Source organism: Pseudorasbora parva, chromosome 9 (assembly GCF_024679245.1).
Source record: "Pseudorasbora parva isolate DD20220531a chromosome 9, ASM2467924v1, whole genome shotgun sequence".
Classification (NCBI taxonomy): Eukaryota; Metazoa; Chordata; class Actinopteri; order Cypriniformes; family Gobionidae; genus Pseudorasbora; species Pseudorasbora parva.
The window spans coordinates 1845001-1867241 of NC_090180.1; the positions used below are offsets into that span (position 1 = coordinate 1845001).

The 22241-nt window shown below is 39.0% G+C and overlaps 1 protein-coding gene across 1 annotated transcript in view; it reads left to right on the forward strand.

Moving 5' to 3' along the window:
* Positions 1–12472: 12472 nt before the first annotated feature.
* The window catches only part of pappa2 (pappalysin 2), a 139704-nt gene continuing 129935 nt past the window's right edge, over positions 12473–22241 (forward strand). The window contains exons 1-2 of the mRNA XM_067453476.1: positions 12473–13208; positions 19628–20690. Of these exons, the coding sequence (XP_067309577.1) occupies positions 12473–13208; positions 19628–20690 (1799 nt within the window). The remainder of the gene's footprint in view (positions 13209–19627; positions 20691–22241) is intronic.

Sequence of the window (22241 nt, forward strand, 5' to 3'; positions counted from 1 at the left end):
GTGCCTCGGCGATGTCATCGGGACACTGCCGCTGGGAGAAATCTGAAACATGGAGTGGACCACAGTGTGCTGCGGAGCTAACAGAGACTTCCACCATCAGCTGTTTTCTGTTCACCATCAGCTCTGTTTCTGTTCACCATCAGCTCTGTTTCTGTTCACCATCAGCTCTGTTTCTGTTCTGTTTTCTGTGTTGGTTGATTGTTTGTAGTATTCTATATTTTTACTTGTTATTCATTTTTTGTTGTTATTCCCCCCCCCCCCCTTTGTTGCACTTTGAGATTCTTCGGAATGAAAAGTGCATTATAAATAAAATCTATTATTATTATTATTATTATTATATAACTGAAGCTATAAGTGCTTATATAAGTATATACAAGCATATCTCGTATATAATCTATTTATTTTGTGCACCTGTTCTGTATATTGGTGTTTTCTTTATTCTTTATTATTTACATTATAGGTACATTACTATGTCATGATTTTGTAGTTTATCAGTCAAAATAACTCAGAACATGTTTTGCTCCTATTATAGCAATCAATTACATATTTCAAATAAACGTTTTGTGTGTGTGTGTGTGTGTGTACGTAGTATGGCAATGAATTCATAGTTTATTTTTAAACAATTGCTTGTCCAGAACCATGTATAACAGCTTTTGATCAGGCATGTAAAACCGCTACCAGCGGACACGATTTCACAGGCGGACAGGATTTGTCATGACACAATCAACAGCCGTGGGAGGCATAGACATAATATACGTAGACGCCTCATAGACTGACGCTGCCTATTGGAGCGGACGTATCAGCGCGACGCCATCTTGGATGGGTCCCCAATGCGCCGCCCCCCGCCCCCCGCATTTATTTCTACTGAGGAAGATGTATTCTCAACTACAATGATCATAACTCCCCGAGTTTTCAGACGGCTTGGTTTGTTACAAACTGCAGAGTTATGATACAGGACGCTGTCACACATTGAACAATTCAGCTTTCATGTAGAAAGACTTTGTATTACGAGCTTTAACTAAGACAGACTATGTAGACTATGACATATTAATAAATATATAAATGAATGAATTTTACATTTGAATAAAGAAACAAGTTTGATTCATTTGAATGTATTTCTCTCTCTCTCTCTCTCTCTCTCACACACACACACACACACACACACACACACACACACACACACACACACACACACACACACACACACACACACATATAATATACTCTACGTATATTACATCTATGGTGGGAGGGGTGTCCGACCATGTGACGTCACACGCTCTAATTGCTCATTTTGAGACAGGAGAAAATATATAAGGAGTTTAAAAACAAAAAACACTTGATGGATTTTTATCATTATAGGATGGTTGTGTACTAGGGGTTGAACGACTTCCGATTTTTTTAAGTCGACATTTATGTGATGAAAGTTGAGTCGATGTCGACGAGTCGCTGATGACGTCATTAATAAACAAATAAGACTGAACATTGAGCTGAGACACGAACACAAATTTTCCAATGCACAGGATAGCGATGGCACATGACACAGCACTGCCCATAAGGCTATTGCTCCTACAGCTTTAGTTCTTTTGTCTTATGGTCGGTATTTTTCTCACCCCATTGGCAGATCATTTTGCCTGTTTTAAGCAAAAACTCACTTATATAGTAAACGCATCTTGATTTAAGAACACTAAATATAAAAATACTAAACAAGAAGGGCATTTTTTGCAGTGTAGGGCCGCCTCAACTAAAGGATAATCTCTTAGAGGTCCTTTGCAGTGGGGGGTGAGGCCTGGGAGAGACCATTCACTTTTTTTTTACACAGTTGCAGCTGTGTCTCAAAGCACTTTGATACAAAAAAGCTGAATGTTTTGCAGGCCGATCTTTGGGCTGGTTGGAATTCTTACCTCCCACTGTCAGGGCCCTTTCTACCCCTGAAGGGGCCCCAACCGTAACTGCCGGTTACCCCAAATCGGGGCCGTTTGCAAATTGAGCCTGGCAAAAACTGCAACATTTCGGAAATTAAACAGCAGCATGTCTAACTTTTTGACCGTTGCGTTGTAAGAAGTGATTGCGGAATTGTCGTGCGATCCCAGATCACATCACTCCATGCACCTGCAAAAAATAAATGATTTCGGTTACACTTTATTTTAGGGTTCAGTTATTAACTATTAACTAGTTGCTTATGATCCTGCATATTACTAGGATATTGTCTGTTTATTAGCACTTATAAAGCTCATATTAATGCCTTATTCTGCATGAGCTTATTCTACATCCCTTAATCCGACCCAATACCTAAACTTAAACACTACAAAAACTACCTTACTAACTATTAATAAGCAGTAAATTAGGAGATTATTGAGGCAAAAGTCAGAGTTAATAGTGAAAAAGTGTTACCTGATTTTCTTACTTAGTATTTTTGTCTCTAAAAATTCTTAAAACAAGATTATTTGTTTTACCCCACTGGCAGATTATTTAATCTTAATTTTGAGTTATTTTTCCCCAAAACAAGACAATACTTTTTCCTTGTCTAGTAAATATTTCCTAATGTAAGAATTGTTAGAATTGTGACTGGAAATAAGACAAAAATATGTAAAAAAAAGCATTTTTTTGCAGTGCAGTGCTGAATGCCGGCTATTATTCACCGTGCAAAACCGTAAAAATACCCAGTTTGACATCTCTCAGCTGAAAGTGTGAGTATTTTTTTGGAAAGAACAATGCAAGTATCCAACGTGTTTATACAATGACACTTCATGATTCTGAACAACACTCAAAAAATGATTGCTGTTCACTTTATTTAAGCAATTCCTCTCGATTCAACACCATTATATCAGGTTTCTGGTTCAAATGTGATTGCTTCATGTAAAATTGACCTAAAAGCGTTATTCTTTGGCATAACTTGATGTTTTTATTTTCAAATAACATGATTCAATCAAGTAACAGGACATTCACTTCCCATCATGCTTTGCAAAGGGGCTGAATTCAGAGTGTAAATGTTTAAATAAAGTGCTATTTTATGCACTTTTAACAAGATGAGAAAATGGAGAGACTTTTTAATGTTTAATGTTCTGTTGATATTTAAACGTGTGTGTTATGTGTGTTAGGTTTTTTTGTGGTGAAGTGCAGAGCATATGATTAGGGTGAGGACCTGCTAATAATAATTAAAGCTGTTTTAATAATTAAAAAAGGCATGCCATGGTTGTAACAAAACCATCTTCTGGCCAGCCAATAAGATTGTGTAAAAGATTTTCTAGTTAGATAACATTTGTAATTTTGCAATTAAACTGGATTTCTTGTTATGATTTTGTATTTAGAATAATTTAATAAAAAATTTCTGGACAAAATTAAGAATGTTAACCTGATTCAACTAAATTGCTTTGAATTAACCTTACGTAAAAAAGTACGTTTACTGAAATAAACAATGTTAATTAAATTTAACATAAGCCAGTTATGTTCTAAACCTAACCTTATAGGCTAAAGTCAAAGTGAGCCGCTGTTTATATTGTGCATTGAAATACAAATATATCCCTTGTATTCCATTGGTACTGAGAAAGAGCTGATCGCAGTTATGCAAAATTAAAAATCACAGCTGATCATTATGATCTAGAGTCTGATTTGTGTAAATGGAGAATTCCTCACAAATGTTAATTATTAAACATTCCACAAGAAAATTGTACGTATTTTTATAGTGTAGTAATATGCATGCTAATAAGCAACTAGTTAATAGTTAATAACTGAACCTTAAAATAAAGCAACATGTCCTCCAACCAATACGCCTATATGGGTCATTTGTCACGTCCTTGAAATACGACCCATAGGAGCGTTTACTAAAGTTGTGCCCCAATCGACAATATATTAACTCATTAAATACGACCCATAGGAGCGTTTACTAAAGTTGTGCTCCTATCGACAATATATTAACTCATTAAATACGACCCATAGGAGCGTTTACTAAAGTTGTGCCCCAATCGACAATATATTAACTCATTAAATACGACCCATAGGAGCGTTTACTAAAGTTGTGCCCCAATCGACAATATATTAACTCATGAAATACGACCCATAGGAGCGTTTACTAAAGTTGTGCCCCAATCGACAATATATTAACTCATTAAATACGACCCATAGGAGCGTTTACTAAAGTTGTGCTCCTATCGACAATATTTTAACTCATGAAATACGACCCATAGGAGCGTTTACTAAAGTTGTGCCCCAATCGACAATATATTAACTCATTAAATACGACCCATAGGAGCGTTTACTAAAGTTGTGCTCCTATCGACAATATTTTAACTCATGAAATACGACCCATAGGAGTGTTTACTAAAGTTGTGCTCCTATCGACAATATTTTAACTCATGAAATATGACCCATAGGAGCGTTTACTAAAGTTATGCCCCAATCGACAATATTTTAACTCATGAAATACGACCCATAGGAGCGTTTACTAAAGTTGTGCTCCTGTCGACAATATTTTAACTCATGAAATACGACCCATAGGAGTGTTTACTAAAGTTGTGCTCCTATCGACAATATTTTAACTCATGAAATATGACCCATAGGAGCGTTTACTAAAGTTATGCCCCAATCGACAATATTTTAACTCATGAAATACGACCCATAGGAGCGTTTACTAAAGTTGTGCTCCTGTCGACAATATTTTAACTCATGAAATACGACCCATAGGAGCGTTTACTAAAGTTGTGCCCCTATCGACAATATTTTAACTCTTGAAATACGACCCATAGGAGCGTTTACTAAAGTTGCGCCCCTATCGACAATATTTTAACTCATGAAATACGACCCATAGGAGCGTTTACTAAAGTTGTGCTCCTATCGACAATATTTTAACTCATGAAATACGACCCATAGGAGCGTTTACTAAAGTTGCGCCCCTATCGACAATATTTTAACTCATGAAATACAACCCATAGGAGCGTTTACTAAAGTTGCGCCCCTATCGACAATATTTTAACTCTTAAAATACGACCCATAGGAGCGTTTACTAAAGTTGCGCCCCTATCGACAATATTTTAACTCATGAAATACGACCCATAGGAGCGTTTACTAAAGTTGTGCTCCTATCGACAATATTTTAACTCATGAAATACGACCCATAGGAGCGTTTACTAAAGTTGTGCCCCTATCGACAATATTTTAACTCATGAAATACGACCCATAGGAGCGTTTACTAAAGTTGTGCCCCTATCGACAATATTTTAACTCATGAAATACGACCCATTGGAGCGTTTACTAAAGTTGTGCTCCTATCGACAATATTTTAACTCATGAAATACGACCCATAGGAGCGTTTACTAAAGTTGTGCTCCTATCGACAATATTTTAACTCATTAAATACGACCCATAGGAGCGTTTACTAAAGTTGTGCTCCTATCGACAATATTTTAACTCATTAAATACGACCCATAGGAGCGTTTACTAAAGTTGTGCTCCTATCGACAATATTTTAATTAATTAAATACAACCCATAGGAGCGTTTACTAAAGTTGTGCCCCAATCGACAATATTTTAACTCATTAAATACAACCCATAGGAGCGTTTACTAAAGTTGTGCCCCAATCGACAATATTTTAACTCATGAAATACGACCCATAGGAGCGTTTACTAAAGTTGTGCTCCTATCGACAATATTTTAATTAATTAAATACAACCCATAGGAGCGTTTACTAAAGTTGTGCCCCAATCGACAATATTTTAACTCATTAAATACGACCCATAGGAGCGTTTACTAAAGTTGTGCCCCAATCGACAATATTTTAACTCATGAAATACGACCCATAGGAGCGTTTACTAAAGTTGTGCCCCTATCGACAATATTTTAACTCATGAAATACGACCCATAGGAGCGTTTACTAAAGTTGTGCTCCTATCGACAATATTTTAACTCATGAAATACAACCCATAGGAGCGTTTACTAAAGTTGTGCCCCAATCGACAATAGTTTAACTCATGAAATACGACCCATAGGAGCGTTTACTAAAGTTGTGCCCCAATCGACAATAGTTTAACTCATGAAATACGAACCATAGGAGCGTTTACTAAAGTTGTGCTCCTATCGACAATATTTTAACTCATGAAATACGACCCATAGGAGCGTTTACTAAAGTTGTGCTCCTATCGACAATATTTTAATTAATTAAATACAACCCATAGGAGCGTTTACTAAAGTTGTGCCCCAATCGACAATATTTTAACTCATTAAATACGACCCATAGGAGCGTTTACTAAAGTTGTGCCCCAATCGACAATATTTTAACTCATGAAATACGACCCATAGGAGCGTTTACTAAAGTTGTGCCCCTATCGACAATATTTTAACTCATGAAATACGACCCATAGGAGCGTTTACTAAAGTTGTGCTCCTATCGACAATATTTTAACTCATGAAATACAACCCATAGGAGCGTTTACTAAAGTTGTGCCCCAATCGACAATAGTTTAACTCATGAAATACGACCCATAGGAGCGTTTACTAAAGTTGTGCCCCAATCGACAATAGTTTAACTCATGAAATACGACCCATAGGAGCGTTTAGTAAAGTTGCGCCCCTATCGACAATATTTTAACTCATGAAATACGACCCATAGGAGCGTTTACTGAAGTTGTGCCCCTATCGACAATATTTTAACTCATGAAATACGACCCATAGGAGCGTTTACTAAAGTTGCGCCCCTATCGACAATATTTTAACTCATGAAATACGACCCATAGGAGCGTTTAGTAAAGTTGCGCCCCTATCGACAATATTTTAACTCATTAAATACGACCCATAGGAGCGTTTACTAAAGTTGCGCCCCTATCGACAATATTTTAACTCATTAAATACGACCCATAGTAGTGTTTACTAAAGTTGCGCCCCTATCGACAATATTTTAACTCTTGAAATACGACTAATAGGAGCGTTTACTAAAGTTGCGCCCCTATCGACAATATTTTAACTCATTAAATACGACCCATAGGAGCATTTACTAAAGTTGTGCCTTCATCGACAATATTTTAACTCATGAAATACGACCCATAGGAGCGTTTACTAAAGTTGAGCCCCTATCGACAATATTTTAACTCATGAAATACGACCCATAGGAGCGTTTACCAAAGTTGCGCCCCTATCGACAATATTTTAACTCATGAAATACGACCCATAGGAGCGTTTACTAAAGTTGCGCCCCTATCGACAATATTTTAACTCATTAAATACGACCCATAGGAGCGTTTACTAAAGTTGTGCCTTCATCGACAATATTTTAACTCATGAAATACGACCCATAGGAGCGTTTACTAAAGTTGCGCCCCTATCGACAATATTTTAACTCATGAAATACGACCCATAGGAGCGTTTACTAAAGTTGCGCCCCTATCGACAATATTTTAACTCATGAAATACGACCCATAGGAGCGTTTACTAAAGTTGCGCCCCTATCGACAATATTTTAACTCATGAAATACGACCCATAGGAGCGTTTACTAAAGTTGTGCCTTCATCGACAATATTTTAACTCTTGAAATACGACCCATAGGAGCGTTTACTAAAGTTGTGCCCCTATCGACAATATTTTAACTCATGAAATACGACCCATAGGAGCGTTTACTAAAGTTGTGCCCCTATTGACAATATTTTAACTCATGAAATACGACCCATAGGAGCGTTTACTAAAGTTGTGCCCCTATCGACAATATTTTAACTCATTAAATACGACCCATAGGAGCGTTTACTAAAGTTGCGCCCCTATCGACAATATTTTAACTCATGAAATACGACCCATAGGAGCTTTTTTTCCCTTTTATCTGCGTAATATTTCAGGTTTTGCATAGCTCAGTTGGTAAAGCATTGCACTACACAACAACATGTGATCATGCGATCGTGAGATCGATCCCAGGGAACACACGTGCTCATAAAGTGTGTGTGACTATAAATCATGGGGTAGGTTTAGGGGTGGGGTGTGTGTAGTTGTAAATTAAAAACAATATGTTTGCTAAATGGAAATATGACAAATGGTGGTAAAAAGTCCACACATTGCATTAAAATGAACACACATTTTGATTGGTAACGACAGTCATACGTAACACGACACTGTCATTATTTTTACGCCAGCTAGAGGGCGCATGACTTTAAAACGTAAATCATAATAAGGTGCTTGAAAAACGACCTATAGAGTCGCATTTTTTTGGAGGACAGGTTGAAATAAAGTGTTGCCGATTTGCACAAATACTGCAGATAAAGTAGCTTAGCAATAGACTTTTCCAACTCACGGATGGGTTTTTACAGGAAGAAGAGTCAGTTTGTTTCACTCAATGGCTTCAAACTGATCATGAGTTGAAAAATGTCTTCCAGTTGGTTTGAGTTTAATTGACTTCAATATTCATCTGTTCTCCAAAGCATTAATGACTTTTCACAGTGAACACCAGCAGCTTAACACACACTGACACTCGTCCTCCACGCTTTACTGTAGTAGAGATGCATTCATCATTATATCATTAGACACGCTCTTGAGTATCACCATGCAGTTGCATGGTTCTTCAGCAGTTCTCCAGTGGTTCTTCAGCGGTTCTTCAGCAGTTCTCCAGTGGTTCTTCAGCGGTTCTTCTGCAGTTCTCCAGTGGTTCTTCAGCGGTTCTTCAGCAGTTCTCCAGGGGTTCTTCAGCGCTTCTTCAGCGGTTATTCAGTGGTTCTTCAGTGGTTCTTCAGCGGTTCTTCAGCAGTTCTCCAGGGGTTCTTCAGCGCTTCTTCAGTGGTTCTTCAGCGCTTCTTCAGTGGTTCTTCAGCGGTTCTTCAGTGGTTCTTCAGTGGTTCTTCAGCGGTTCTTCAGTGGTTCTTCAGCGGTTCTTCAGCACTTCTTCAGTGGTTCTTCAGCGCTTCTTCAGTGGTTCTTCAGCGCTTCTTCAGTGGTTCTTCAGCGGTTCTTCAGTGGTTCTTCAGTGGTTCTTCAGTGGTTCTTCAGCGGTTCTTCAGCGTTTCTTCAGTGGTTCTTCAGTGCTTCTTCAGTGGTTCTTCAGTGGTTCTTCAGTGGTTCTTCAGCGGTACTTCAGCGGTTCTTCAGTGGTTCTTTAGCGGTTCTTCAGTGGTTCTTCAGCGCTTCTTCAGCGCTTCTTCAGTGGTTTTTCAGCACTTCTTCAGTGGTTCTTCAGCGCTTCTTCAGTGGTTCTTCTTCAGCACTTATTCAGTGCTTTTTCAGCAGTTCCTCAAGTGGTTATTCAGTGGTTCTTCTTCAGTGGTTCTTTCAGCGGTTCTTCTTCAGTGGTTTTTCAGCAGTTCCTCAAGTGGTTATTCAGTGGTTCTTCTTCAGTGATTCTTCTTCAGTGGTTCTTCAGAGGTTCTTCAGCGGTTCTTTGCGATGACAGATGTGCTTTATAGCACCTTTACCATATATACCCCTTTTTCACTAGAATTAGCTGGGTGCTAGTTCAGAGCCAGTGCTATTGCCAGTTCATTGTTGGTTTAACTGGATCGTTTTGATCGTTTTTCGAGAACCGGCGAACATTTAAAAGACTTAACCAAACAAAACAAAAGTAACACGGGCAGCCCCTCACGGACAACTGCCACGCACACACATAATAAAACACACAACTCAACGTCAAATCCAGGTCTGGTGATCTCGTCCTTTATGGATGTTGTGCGTCCTTATATGCCTCCGAGCTCCCTCATGAGAGGACTCGAGACCGTTTGGCTCGCAGGTGACGTTCATTCGCCATCATGCCCCGGTCTCGCTCACTCCTCCACCTCGCCACAGAAATATTGCACATATTTTTCATCCGCGCTTCTAGCCGCGATTCAAAAGCATAAGGAGTCGTTTGCTTTTGCTGTTACTTTGATGTCATACAGCAATCGGGCTGCACAGCGCTGATGCATATCAAACAAGCCTTCCATCAACAATGGCGAATGTTGCGTTACTATTGATTCACATGGCTTTACAACATCGCAAATCATTGGCATCAAAACACAGCGAATCCAACGCATTCATGCAGTTCGCAGTAATCTGTATAGACGGTGATTACAAACGAGCAGCAACTATTAGCTCCATTAGCTGCTATTAAAAAAAATGGCGGATCTCACGTTTGTGTTCATCTTGTTGACCCTGCCCCCAGTGCCTTACGTAATCTTTTTTTTTCTGGTGGAAAAGGAGTAATACAGAACCTGTTAACCCCCTGTATAGTTCTTCGGCGGTTCTTTAGCGGTTCTTTGTCGTGGTTAATGTGCTATATAGAACGACTGCCGTACAAATAACCCTTTAAGCCCATTAAAGGTTCTTTACGAGTCAGTGCTGTTTAGCACTATTTTTGATGAAGAAACGAAAATTTGAAATAGCACCTATTATGGTTCTACATAGCATAATTTGACAATGGTGCTGTAGAACACCTTTAAAGATATGGTGGTACAGCACTAAAAGTGGTCCCCCTATGATTACAACCCAAGACCCACTTTTAGTGCCATATAGCACCATTTTTTTGAGTGTACAATGACTTCAGTAATTACTACAGAGTTATGATATTCACATTATAATACTGATACAAACATTAGTAGTTCCTTCTAAAGGATGCAGTAATACTTGAGTCAGTAAATGTGGGTTTACATTACCTTCACTTCACTTAAGAATGTATTATACATTATGGATTATTCATTATAATTATGAAATTGTATATAGTAGTTCTTAGTAGTCCTAAAAAAATAGTAGTTACGGATTAGCTAATAGTGAAGTACCACATAAGAGTGTTATTACTTGTTGTACTTTATTTTAAAGTGCATGTCATTGTTACTGTGTAAATATAGCTATATTTAAGAACTGAGTAATATTAATGGCAAGTCCTTACTATAGGGTTAGGGTTTGGTTGAGTGTTAGCATCCTTTAATGTTATTACTATGGTAAGCACACTGGTAAATAAAGTGCTGCCATTCACTGCAAAAAAAAAAAAAAAAAAATGCTCCTCTTACTTAGTATTTTTGTCTTGTTTCAAGTCTAAATGTCTAAAAATTCTTAAATCAAGTTGCATTTACTATATAAGTAAAATGACATAAGATTTGTATTAATTTTTTCTTGAAAATAAAATCTAAATTAGGTTTTACTTTATAAAGCAAAATGATCTGAGCCACTGACAGATCATTTAGCTTCTTTAAACAGAAACTAACCCCCCCCCCCCCCATATCTTATGTAATTTTACTTATCTGCATAAATGCATCTTGATTTAAGATTTTTTTTTAATCTTTTTTTTTTGTTGTTGAGAAATTTAGACTGGAAACATGACAAAAATACTAAGTAAGACGAGCATTTTTTTCAGTTTACATTTTAATTGAATAATTGTTACAATGAAGAGAGAGAAAGAAGAGAGAGAGAGAGAGAGAGAGAGAGAGAGAGAGAGAGAGAGAGAGAGAGAGAGAGAGGAGAGAGAGAGAGAGAGAGAGAGAGAGAGAGAGATCAACCTGACAACCCCCCGCCCCCCCTCCTGTTAACTTCTCCACAAGAGAGAGTTTTGGAATTGGTCATGTGTCCATCCATTTTTCCCGGTGTTTACACATCCCTCACTCCCTCCACATGTCAGGCAGATGTGCGTTACTGCAGTAGGTGTAGCAGCGAGATGTCAATGGCACTGGGGGAGAAAGTGAGAGTTGATGCGTGCGAGGGTTGGGTTGGACCTGGGTGAAGTTTCCTTTCCTAATGGCTGGGTTAGGGGCTGGGTTTGTGATGTCAGGCTGCAGGAAACAGATAAAACGTTTAGCGCGTTAGTTTGATCTGATGTGGAGATGTGGAGCGCGCACGCAGCGGGACTGAGCCTGGAAATATAGACAGAGGAGTCTCCGGAGGAGCTCAAGGTGATCCACTTGGAACAGCACGGGGAAAAAAAAGACAAAGTACCTTCACATGCTTGGATATTGACCCATATTTTGTGAAAATAAAATCTTTTTATACGGAGCTTCCCTGACAGCTGAAACACTGTTAGAGTATATTTTTCTGGTTTATTCGAGGGACGAAGTGTGACCGCGAGCATTTGGACGCGACCCATTGCGCGCCGGTGAAAGGTGGCAACCTCACATAACCTTTCTCCAGCGTTACATCTCTTCAAACAACCTTACACTGCACATACAGCAAGCGATGTAAGTCTGCGATCAAGCGCGATAGTATCGCTTTAATTCGACCACAATGAGGATGCATTATTACGCGCGTAAATGAGCAATAAGTGAATGAGTTTTACGCAGTCGGAGCGCGTGCGGAGGAGATCCATGACACGAGATGTTATGTTTGGAGCTCTAAAAAGGAAAGAGGAAAGACTTAAAGTAAACTCGTTATTAGCTGAGGAACAGACTACCCACCTCAACTGCACTGACCATTTCTTCTCAAACAGTAAACATTTTTTTTGAAAAGGCACACATAATAATTTAAACGAATTGCGCATTAGCCGATCTCCCTTCCCAAAGTGCAATTCAAAAGAATAAAACACATGTCCACGCTTTGATCTCAGTAAGATGATGTTTTTTAGACTACTGGCTGTTACTCTTGCAGTGTTTTACACATGTGCGCAGTCAGATCATATGGGGAGGTATAAGCGGACAGTGGCACGGAGCGCGGACCGGACACTAGCCGGAGAGCAATGCGGCTCTATCGCGCGCTCCACAGCGCAGCATTTCCCCCTAGTGGCCGTCACTGGAAGGCACGCTCGCTTGCCAGACCTGCACTTGAGAAAAACACAAACTTGTTCAGGTGAATGCAGCTCGAATAACGCGGTTAAATTAACAAACCGCGATAGTAATGAGAAGGGAAAACATAAAGCACAAAACGAGATTTTTATATGGAAGAAAGACGGCAGACAATCACAAAGGGCCAGTGCTCCTGGATCACCCCTTAAATCCATTTTAAAAGGACCTTTAGAGACAGAACAGGGTGATAGCTCACTAAGAAGAGTTGCACGGAGCCTCACAGAGTCCATTAAAGATACGAAGGACACCCTTGTCGACTACTCTAAAGATAGCGAGGAGTTTTCCGGGGAGCAGGAAGGGCTCCAGAGCGCGCCTGTGGAGCTGCGGAGGGCTGCAGATGTGCCAGATGTGCCCGAGGACTGGATGACCGCGGTGTACTTCAGCGGGCAGGCGGAGCAGATGAAGGTGAGCCCGGCCTCTGGCGTGGAGCTCCCTCGCGCCCGCTTCACCATCGAGCTGTGGGTCAAGCCGGAAGGGGGGCAGAATAATCCCGCCATCATCGCAGGTGGGTGCGCATTCATACTTCATATTATACAGAGTCAGTCATGTTGGAGGAGGGATGCAGCTTCTTGGTGCGGAGCTGTTCCTGTTATACAGTGACTTTTCTCAATGATTTACTTGCTCATACTTTCTATAAAATGAGTCACATATTTATAAGAAATGGCTTAAATTATATATTTAGGTCTTCTTTATCACTTAAACAGGTATAACATACATTACAAATACTATTTTAATATAATTATTTATTGATATATGCATTCAATGTTATCATGTAATCAGTGCAAAGTAGGCTAATAACGTCCGCAAGAACTATAAACTGAACAGCTTTTTGGTGACTTTTCTGTCTCTATGGTTTTCTCATATTTTTCGTTAAAACAAGTCACATATTGATAAGAAATATCTTAAATTATATATTTAGGTCTTCTATATAATATACATAAAAATGCTATTTTGTATTGTACACATCTTCTTATTGAACTGTCCACAAGAACTATAAACCATTAAATTATAAAAACCTCATAATTTAAATGTTTAGGTCTTTATCACTTAAACAGATATAATATACATTTAAAATGCTATTTTGTATTTTACACTTTTTATTGATATACAGCTCTGGAACAAAATTAAGAGACCACTTAAAAGTACAAAAAAATTTAACTTAAAGTTCCATCCTGTGGAGAATGTTTGTCCCATAAAAACAACAACAACAAAAACATATTTGACATAATTCTAAAAGTTCTGTAAAAGAAGCACCCGTTCTTAATAATCAAGAAATCGTATTCATCAATAATTGTTTTGCTTTTGTTGCAAGAATAAAAAAGTACTATGATGGCATAAGGGACATATTCTATATCCAAGAAAAGCTCATTATTGTTTAACATTTACATTATTTTGTTATAACTATATACACTACAGTCAAAAGTTTGGACACACTTTCCCATTCTCTTTGTGAATGGTTTGTTTTAGCCCAGTGGTTGAGTTGGTTTAACCCAGTGAAAGAGTTGTTTTAGCCCAGCGGTTGGGTTGTTTTAACCCAGTGGTTGGGTTGTTTTAGCCCAGCGTTTGGGTTGTTTTAACCCAGTGGTTGGGTTGTTTTAACTCAGTGAATGGCTTGTTTTAGCCCAGTGGTTGGGTTGTTTTAACTCAGTGAATGGCTTGTTTTAGCCCAGTGGTTGGGTTGTTTTAACTCAGTGAATGGCTTGTTTTAACCCAGTGGTTGGGTTGTTTTATCTCAGTGAATGGGTTGTTTTAGCCCAGCGGGTGGGTTGTTTTAACTCAGTTAATGGGTTGCTTTAGCCCAGCGGTTGTTTTTTTTAAACTCAGCAGTTGGTTTGTTTTAGCGCAGCATTTGGGTTGTTTTAACCCAGTGGTTCGGTTGTTTTAACCCAGTGATTGTTTATTTTATCCCAGTGGTTGGGTTGTTTTAGCCCAGTCAATGGGTTGTTTAAGCCCAGTAATTGGGTTGTTTTAGCCCAGCAGTAGGGTTGTTTTAACTCAGTGAATGGTTCGTTTTGACCCAGTGAAGAGCTGTTTTTTATCCCTGCATTTTGGGTTGTTTTAACTCAGTAAATGGGTTGTTTTAGCCCCGAGTTTGGGTTGTTTTAACTCAGTGAGTGGTTTGTTTTAGCCCAGCATTTGGGTTGTTTTGACTCAGTGAATGAGTTGTTTTAGCCCAGCGGGTGGGTTGTTTATACTAAGCGGTTGGTTTGCTTTAGCCCAGCGTTTGGGTTGTTTTAGCCCAGTGAATGGGTTGTTTTAACTCAGTGAGTGGTTTGTTTTAGCCCAGCATTTGGGTTGTTTTGACTCAGTGAAGGAGTTGTTTTAGCCCAGCGGGTGGGTTGTTTATACTAAGCGGTTGGTTTGCTTTAGCCCAGCGTTTGGGTTGTTTTAGCCCAGTGAATGGGTTGTTTTAACTCAGTGAGTGGTTTGTTTTAGCCCAGCATTTGGGTTGTTTTGACTCAGTGAAGGAGTTGTTTTAGCCCAGCGGGTGGGTTGTTTATACTCAGCGGTTGGTTTGCTTTAGCCCAGCGTTTGGGTTGTTTTAGCCCAGTGAGAGTAGTTAAACATGACTATTTTGGTAGAATGCTAAAAAAAACATGCCCCCCCACACTCCCCCTCAAATAAATAAATAAATAAATAAATAAATAAATAAATAAATAAATAAATAAATAAATAAATAACGCCAAAATGTGACTGGATAACAGGAATTACCCTTGGTCTTCTAGAAATTGGAATTGTCTTAGGCTATTACTTAAAGCAGTAGTTATTAGTTGAAGGATGCATAATTCACAATTAGCAAGTGTCTAATCAGAATAAATACTGCTGTAAGGCATTCAGCCATGCAGACCAACATTATTATGAAAAGCCAGATTCATTCCCCAAACTCAGTTCATCAAGTGCATCAAATGGTGTGCAGTGGAATCTGTGTTGTGTCACAGCTTTGACACGTTGTTGTTTCATTTAAGAGGCCTTTGTTTGAGGATATCAGCTGACAGGCAGATGAAAGGAGAATGGGGAAATCAGCTGCTTACGAGGTGCAAACGATGAGAAGTGCTAAGGGTGGAGTGTAAGAGGAACAAGTGGCCACCACCTGCTCAGTGTGTCCTGTCTGCTGGATTTAATCACTTGTATAATGCATATGGCACATTGTGTTTACAATATTTGATTCATAAGCAGAATGTTCTGGACACCACACTCACATTGACAGGTACACTCTAAAAAATGCTGGGTTAAAAACAACCCAGGTTGGGTTGAAACTGGACAAACTCAGTGAATGGGTTGTTTTAACCCAGTGAATGGGTTGTTCTAGCCCAGCATTGGGTTGTTTTAACCCAGTGAATGGGTTGTTTTAGCCCAGTGAATGGGTTGCTTTAGCCCAGTGGTTTGTTTGTGTTAGCCCAGTGAATGGGTTGTTTTAGCCCAGTGAATGGGTTGTTCTAGCCCAGCACTGGGTTGTTTTAACCCAGTGAATGGGTTGTTTTAACCCAATGAATGGGTTGCTTTAATCCAGCGGTTGGGTTGTTTTAACCCAATGAATGGGTTGCTTTAACCCAGCGTTTGGGTTGTTTTAACCCAATGAATGGGTTGCTTTAACCCAGCGTTTGGGTTGTTTTAACACAATGAATGGGTTGCTTTAACCCAGCGTTTGGGTTGTTTTAACCCAATGAATGGGTTGCTTTAACCCAGCGTTTGGGTTGTTTTAACCCAATGAATGGGTTGCTTTAACCCAGCGTTTGGGTTGTTTTAACCCAGTGAATGGGTTGCTATAACCCAGCGGTTGGGTTGGTTTAACCCAATGAATGGGTTGCTTTAATCCAGCAGTTGGGTTGTTTTAGCCCAGTGAATGGGTTGCTATAACCAAGCGGTTGGGTTGTTTTTTTGCACATGCAAAAATGATATGCAAAACAAAACAAAAATAGCCTGTTAATGCTTTGTAATATATATATATATATATATATATATATATATATATATATATATATATATATATATATATATATATATATATATATATATATATATATATATATATATTTCTATTTAAGTATATAATTTATTTCTCTTTTATCCCATGGGGCTGTTGAATGTTTGAATATGATTGGTTAATTAACATTCTAATGTTTGCAATTATATTATTTTTGACCGCATTACATGTCCATATCAATTTGCCAAATGATTTCAGTTATTTCAGTGGTCCTTACAGCCGGCAACAGCAAAAGACAATGACCAAACAAACAAATATAGCAAACGATAGGATAAAAACAACTAATGTCCATGTTTCTAATGTCACACAATTAGGTTTTATTATTCTCTCTCCAGGATGATATGGCTCAAGCCTCCGTTAGGATCTCTAAAATGACATTTTAGAAATAACAGCAGAGGCATGGGATGAGATGCCTAAAAAAATAGTCTTAAACCCAAAAGCATTTTAAGGACAAAAAACCTGACAAATGTCTTGAAATACAATTATGAAGAATGTTTTAGGTGTGAACCATGGTATAAGTGGAATAATTGACGCTACATTACCATTATCGGGTGAGCATTATTTTCTAATAATATAATGGCCTGTCCCTAGTTATTCATTCTTGGATAATATAATAAGGAAAATATATTATTTATTTATATTTACTTTTTGTTATTGCATCCCATCACTTAAATTATTATTATTTAATTTCTATAATTGACCTTATTTTGCCTTCCCCTGTCATTGGGCTTAGGGCAGCAAACTGAAAAGTTAAACTGAGTTGACTTTCAATGCACACATGGACCACAAAACCAATCATAAGGGTCAGGGTTATAAGGGTTTTCTGAATAAATAAGCTTTCCATTGATGGATGGTTTGGCGGAGATACAACTATTTGAAAATCTGGAATCTGAGGGTGCAAAAAAATCTTAATATTGAGAAAATCTCCTTTAAAGTTGTCCAAATGAAGTCCTTAGCAATGCATATTACTAATAATAATACATTTAAAATATATTTACGGTAGGACATTTACAAAATATCTTCATGGAGCATGATCTTAATATCCTAATGATTTTTGGCATAAAAGAAAAATTGATAATTTTGACTCTTATAATGTATTGTTGGCTATTGCCATTGGGCAACACGGGTGAGATGCACGAATGGTAGAGATCTCCAGGGTCACATATAATGATTACAAACACAAAAACAAATAAATAAATTAAAAACAAACAAACAAACAAACAAACAAACAAACAAACAAACAAACAAGTAAATAAATAAAGGTGTGGAACATCACAGAAGGTGCCGGATCCCTCAAGGGAGCTTTCATAATCAGGTAAATGTGCATTTTCCTATGGCTGCTGAGGAGGGTCAATGTGGAAATGATTATATCTGGAAGTGCTTCTGAGACGAGTTCCCACTAAGGAGAACAAAGCCCAGAGTTCTCTGCTTGTAACCTGCACAAGGCTTTTCCTCTACCATGGATGCCAAAATACATGCTTTTAGGAGAAATGGGGTGCAAATATTATTCGTCTGTTTCTAACACTGACTCATCTATCAGACCTCAAAGAGAGCTTTAGATATTACATTTTAAAATTATCCACCACTTGGATAAAAATCAGTATTCCCCAATGACGTCAAATATCACAAACTTCTTAAACAAATGAGGGTTCTACCATCTTGCTATTGTTAAGATTGTACTATTTCACCTTGACATATTCGTCATCACTAAAATCATGTGAACGTTCAGCTCCAGCTCCTTCTGAGGTCAACAGCTTTCTTTTAACAATCAGTGGACGAATCTATTGTTATAAAGCCAGTTTTAAAGAAAAATCACCAATTCAAAGGCTTTACTGGAAGTGGGTTTTTCAGCGCTAACTTTTCTTTCGCTAATAAGTAATGCTGTTCGCTTTTTCTCTGTCTCTCTTAAACAAGTATCATATAATTAATCATATTACAAAGACAGTATTTCTTTAGCAAACTTCGTCTCCAGCCAAACGTAGAAATCCCTGCCAGTCTGAGGTACTACTACTTTATTTAGCGGGAGACAGACACTATAAAAACAGTAAGATAAGAACCTAGGCTTTGAAAATGTGGTACCTTCCCAAGTGGATAATAGTCTGGAAAGGACTTCTTTAGCAGACGTTGTCACACGCAGGAGCCCCGCAATTACGCTGCAAAAAACGCTCTTCTTATTTTTTTCTTGTTTCCAGTCCAAATATCTAAAAATTCTTAAATCAAGATGCATTTACTAGATAAGTAAGATGAAATAAGATATGTTTTCTTGTTTTCTGGGAAAACATGCACCATTGCTTAAAAAAAGCAAAATGATCTGCCAGTGTGGTGAGAAAAATAATCTTATTTCTGTTTGGGACGGAAACAAGAAACAAGATTTCAATCAGAAATAAGATTCTTCTTCTCACCCCATTGGCAGATCATTTTGCCTGTTTTAAGCAAAAACTCACTTCATTTAGATTTGATTTTCAACAAAACAAGAACAGATATCTTATGTCGTTTTACTTGTGTAGTAAATGCATCTTGATTTAAGAATTGTTAGATATTTAGACTGGAAACAAGACAACATTACCAAGTAAGAAGAGAATTCTTTGCGGTGCATTTTACAATGAATGAAACGTCCATGTGGTCCACGTCCCTTTGGACCTTAGTTTAAAGCTGGCCATCTCCCTTTCTCCCGTTTGCAGGGAATAATGCAACCGAGTGTGTATGTGTTCACATGTGTGTGTGTGTGTGTGTTGTTGGGGGGGTGAAGGGGTTTCCTGACCTCTCTCTGTCCTTCGACGATAACATCTGGCTGCCAGATGTGACTGCGCCGTACCAAAGGCAGCTGGGAATATCAGTGGATTTGTTTAATGGAAATGACTAAAACTCTTAAACTCTTCAGATAATTAAATGACAATTACCCTGATGAAGCTACATTTCTGTGACTTTTTTTCTTCTAGGCGTGTTTGACAACTGCTCGTATCCCTTGAGCGAAAAAGGCTGGTCTGTCGGTATTCGAGCGGCTGACCCTACAGGAAGAAAAGATGGCAGGTTTTTCTTCTCCCTACGGACGGATCGTGCTCTTAAATCCACCACAATCCTCGGACACCAGCGCTACCAGCCCAACAGCTGGACTCATGTGGTGGCGAGTTATGATGGCCACAAGATGGCACTATACATAGACAATGCCAAGATTGGCGAGAGCAGCGAACAATCAGGTGACCTGTACAGCCCCTACATCAAGGCCTGTCGGATGTTTCTTCTCGGCGGGGATCAGTCTGATCATGAGCACAGTTTCCGCGGGCATTTGGGAGGCGTCACACTATGGGGTTATGCACACACTCACAAAGCCCTTTTTAAAGGGCACCAACCTCATGCGGAGAGACAATCTCCCCTCCTCTCCCAGTGGGCAGATTTCTCCAAGATTGAGAATCAATGGGAGCCCTACAGAGACCATCACAACCCAGTCATTGTGGCTCTTCCTATCCCAGAAAGACAGCTTGTGTCTCCATTTCTCCCATCTCTATGCGGCGTGACTGTGTGTGACAATGCCGACATCGCCCTCAGTTATAACCAGCATTGGCAACTTCGAGCCGAGAAGCGTCTACGCTACCGCATCGTGAACATCTGTAGGGATGATGGCGCTGACCCTACAGTCTCTCTGACGCAGATCCAGCTCCAACACCAAGCTTTGGAGGACGCCTTCCGTCCTTACAATATCACATTTGAACTCAGCATTCACAGTGTCTATAACTCTTCCCTCCAACAGCGCTTCGTCCTCAGCAATTGCCATATAGCAAATGTGGGAAACCGCCAATGTGATCCCGAATGCGACCATCCTCTCACGGGGCATGATGGCGGAGACTGCTTGCGTATGGGGCCTTGCTACAACTGGAAGCGGAGGGATGGAGTCTGCAACCCAGAATGCAACAGCATTCACTATGATTACGATGATGGTGATTGCTGTGACCCCGAGATCACAGATGTCGCAAAGACCTGCTTTGATCCAGAGTCTCCTCAGAGGTAAGCTTGTGCTTTAATATCAAAGGTTATAGGATACACCAGGAATTACACGTTATTTCATATTCATATCTAAACACAGGCGACTCGAGATTATGTTATGAAGTTCACTAATAGCCTAAATAATCCACAAATACGGTTCCACTCAGAGGCGGACAGAGTACACAGCTTCATTACTTTAGGGAAAGTTTTACTCAAGAACAAGTAAAAGTACTATATTCAGATGTCTACTTAATTAAAAGTACTTGTTTTTAAAAGTACTTGAGGATCAAAAGTACATTTTCTAAATATTGCATTACTACTGCCACAGTGCTTACATTTATGTACAGAAACATCCTACATGGAGAAAAATGTGAATACCTTGGAGAACGTAAAAGGAATTGAAAGTAAAATCAAGTCAGTTTCATCTTTTTACCATGTTGCTTTATTTATCATTTCTCACTTGTCCACAAGGCAATAGCACAATGGCAACGCTCTGACAAACCTCTGCTAGAGTTTTAATGGATCCCATTTGAACCTGACTGTGTTAAACACGCACATACTCAAGAATATCACGGGTTGGCAGATTCCCGGATGGACCTGCTGTGTCTTCATCCATTGTTTCATCTCTTATCTAAATCTGACCATAGAGTTGACTTCGGTGAAAGCTGATTGCTAATAGGCCGCCCCAATAAGTGGCGCCTGCACAATCCAATCACGTTTGAGAGCAAAACAACAAATTTAGGGTTTCCGAGATTTTTCTTGTTTCCAATTTTTCTTTTCTTTTCTTTTTTTTAGAAGAAGTAATGGGTACTTACGGTTATGGATATAAATTTATTGAAGTAAAGAGTACAATATTTGCCTCTCAAATGTACTTGAGGAAAGTCATGAGTACTCCCCCAAAATGATACTTGAGTAAAGCACAGATCCCTCAAAATTTTACTCAAGTACTGCACTCAAGTAAATGTGATCCGTTACTGTCCGGCTCTGGTTCCACTTAGTCATTTTAGTGGGATGTGTATGTTTTGTCGCCTGACGTGCTCAATTCTAGTCAGAATATGAGTCTGATGTTCCATTGGGCTGTGATTATGGGGCGTTTCAACCCAACCAGGAAAGACCTCGATTGGACAGACAACCAACAACCAATCAGAGCAGCAGAGCGACGCATAACATTAGTTGTCAAATGTCAACAGAACTCAACTGCACTGTGTTGCCAAGTCAGCGGTTTTCCCGCCGGTTGTTTTCCATGTCCGCGTTTTAAAGCAACCTCAATTATGTGATATATAGACCCAGGAATGCAAATTTTAGCAGGTAACCTTGCCAAAATAACACATTTTACCCCCCAAACGCCATTATTTTCGGGCTTGAAGAGCTATTGGGCTTGTTTTGGGCTAGTAGTTGGTGGGTTTTGTTGTAAGAACTTGGCAACCCTGTCTGAACGCACGCTGAAATAAGTAGCGGTAGAAGAAAAAGATGAGTGTAAACAATCTTTGCCGGTGTTGTAAAAAAAAGTGAGGATACACAGAGCACTTACCAACACGATCATCATTTCAGAGAGAAATAGTGAAGGTGAAT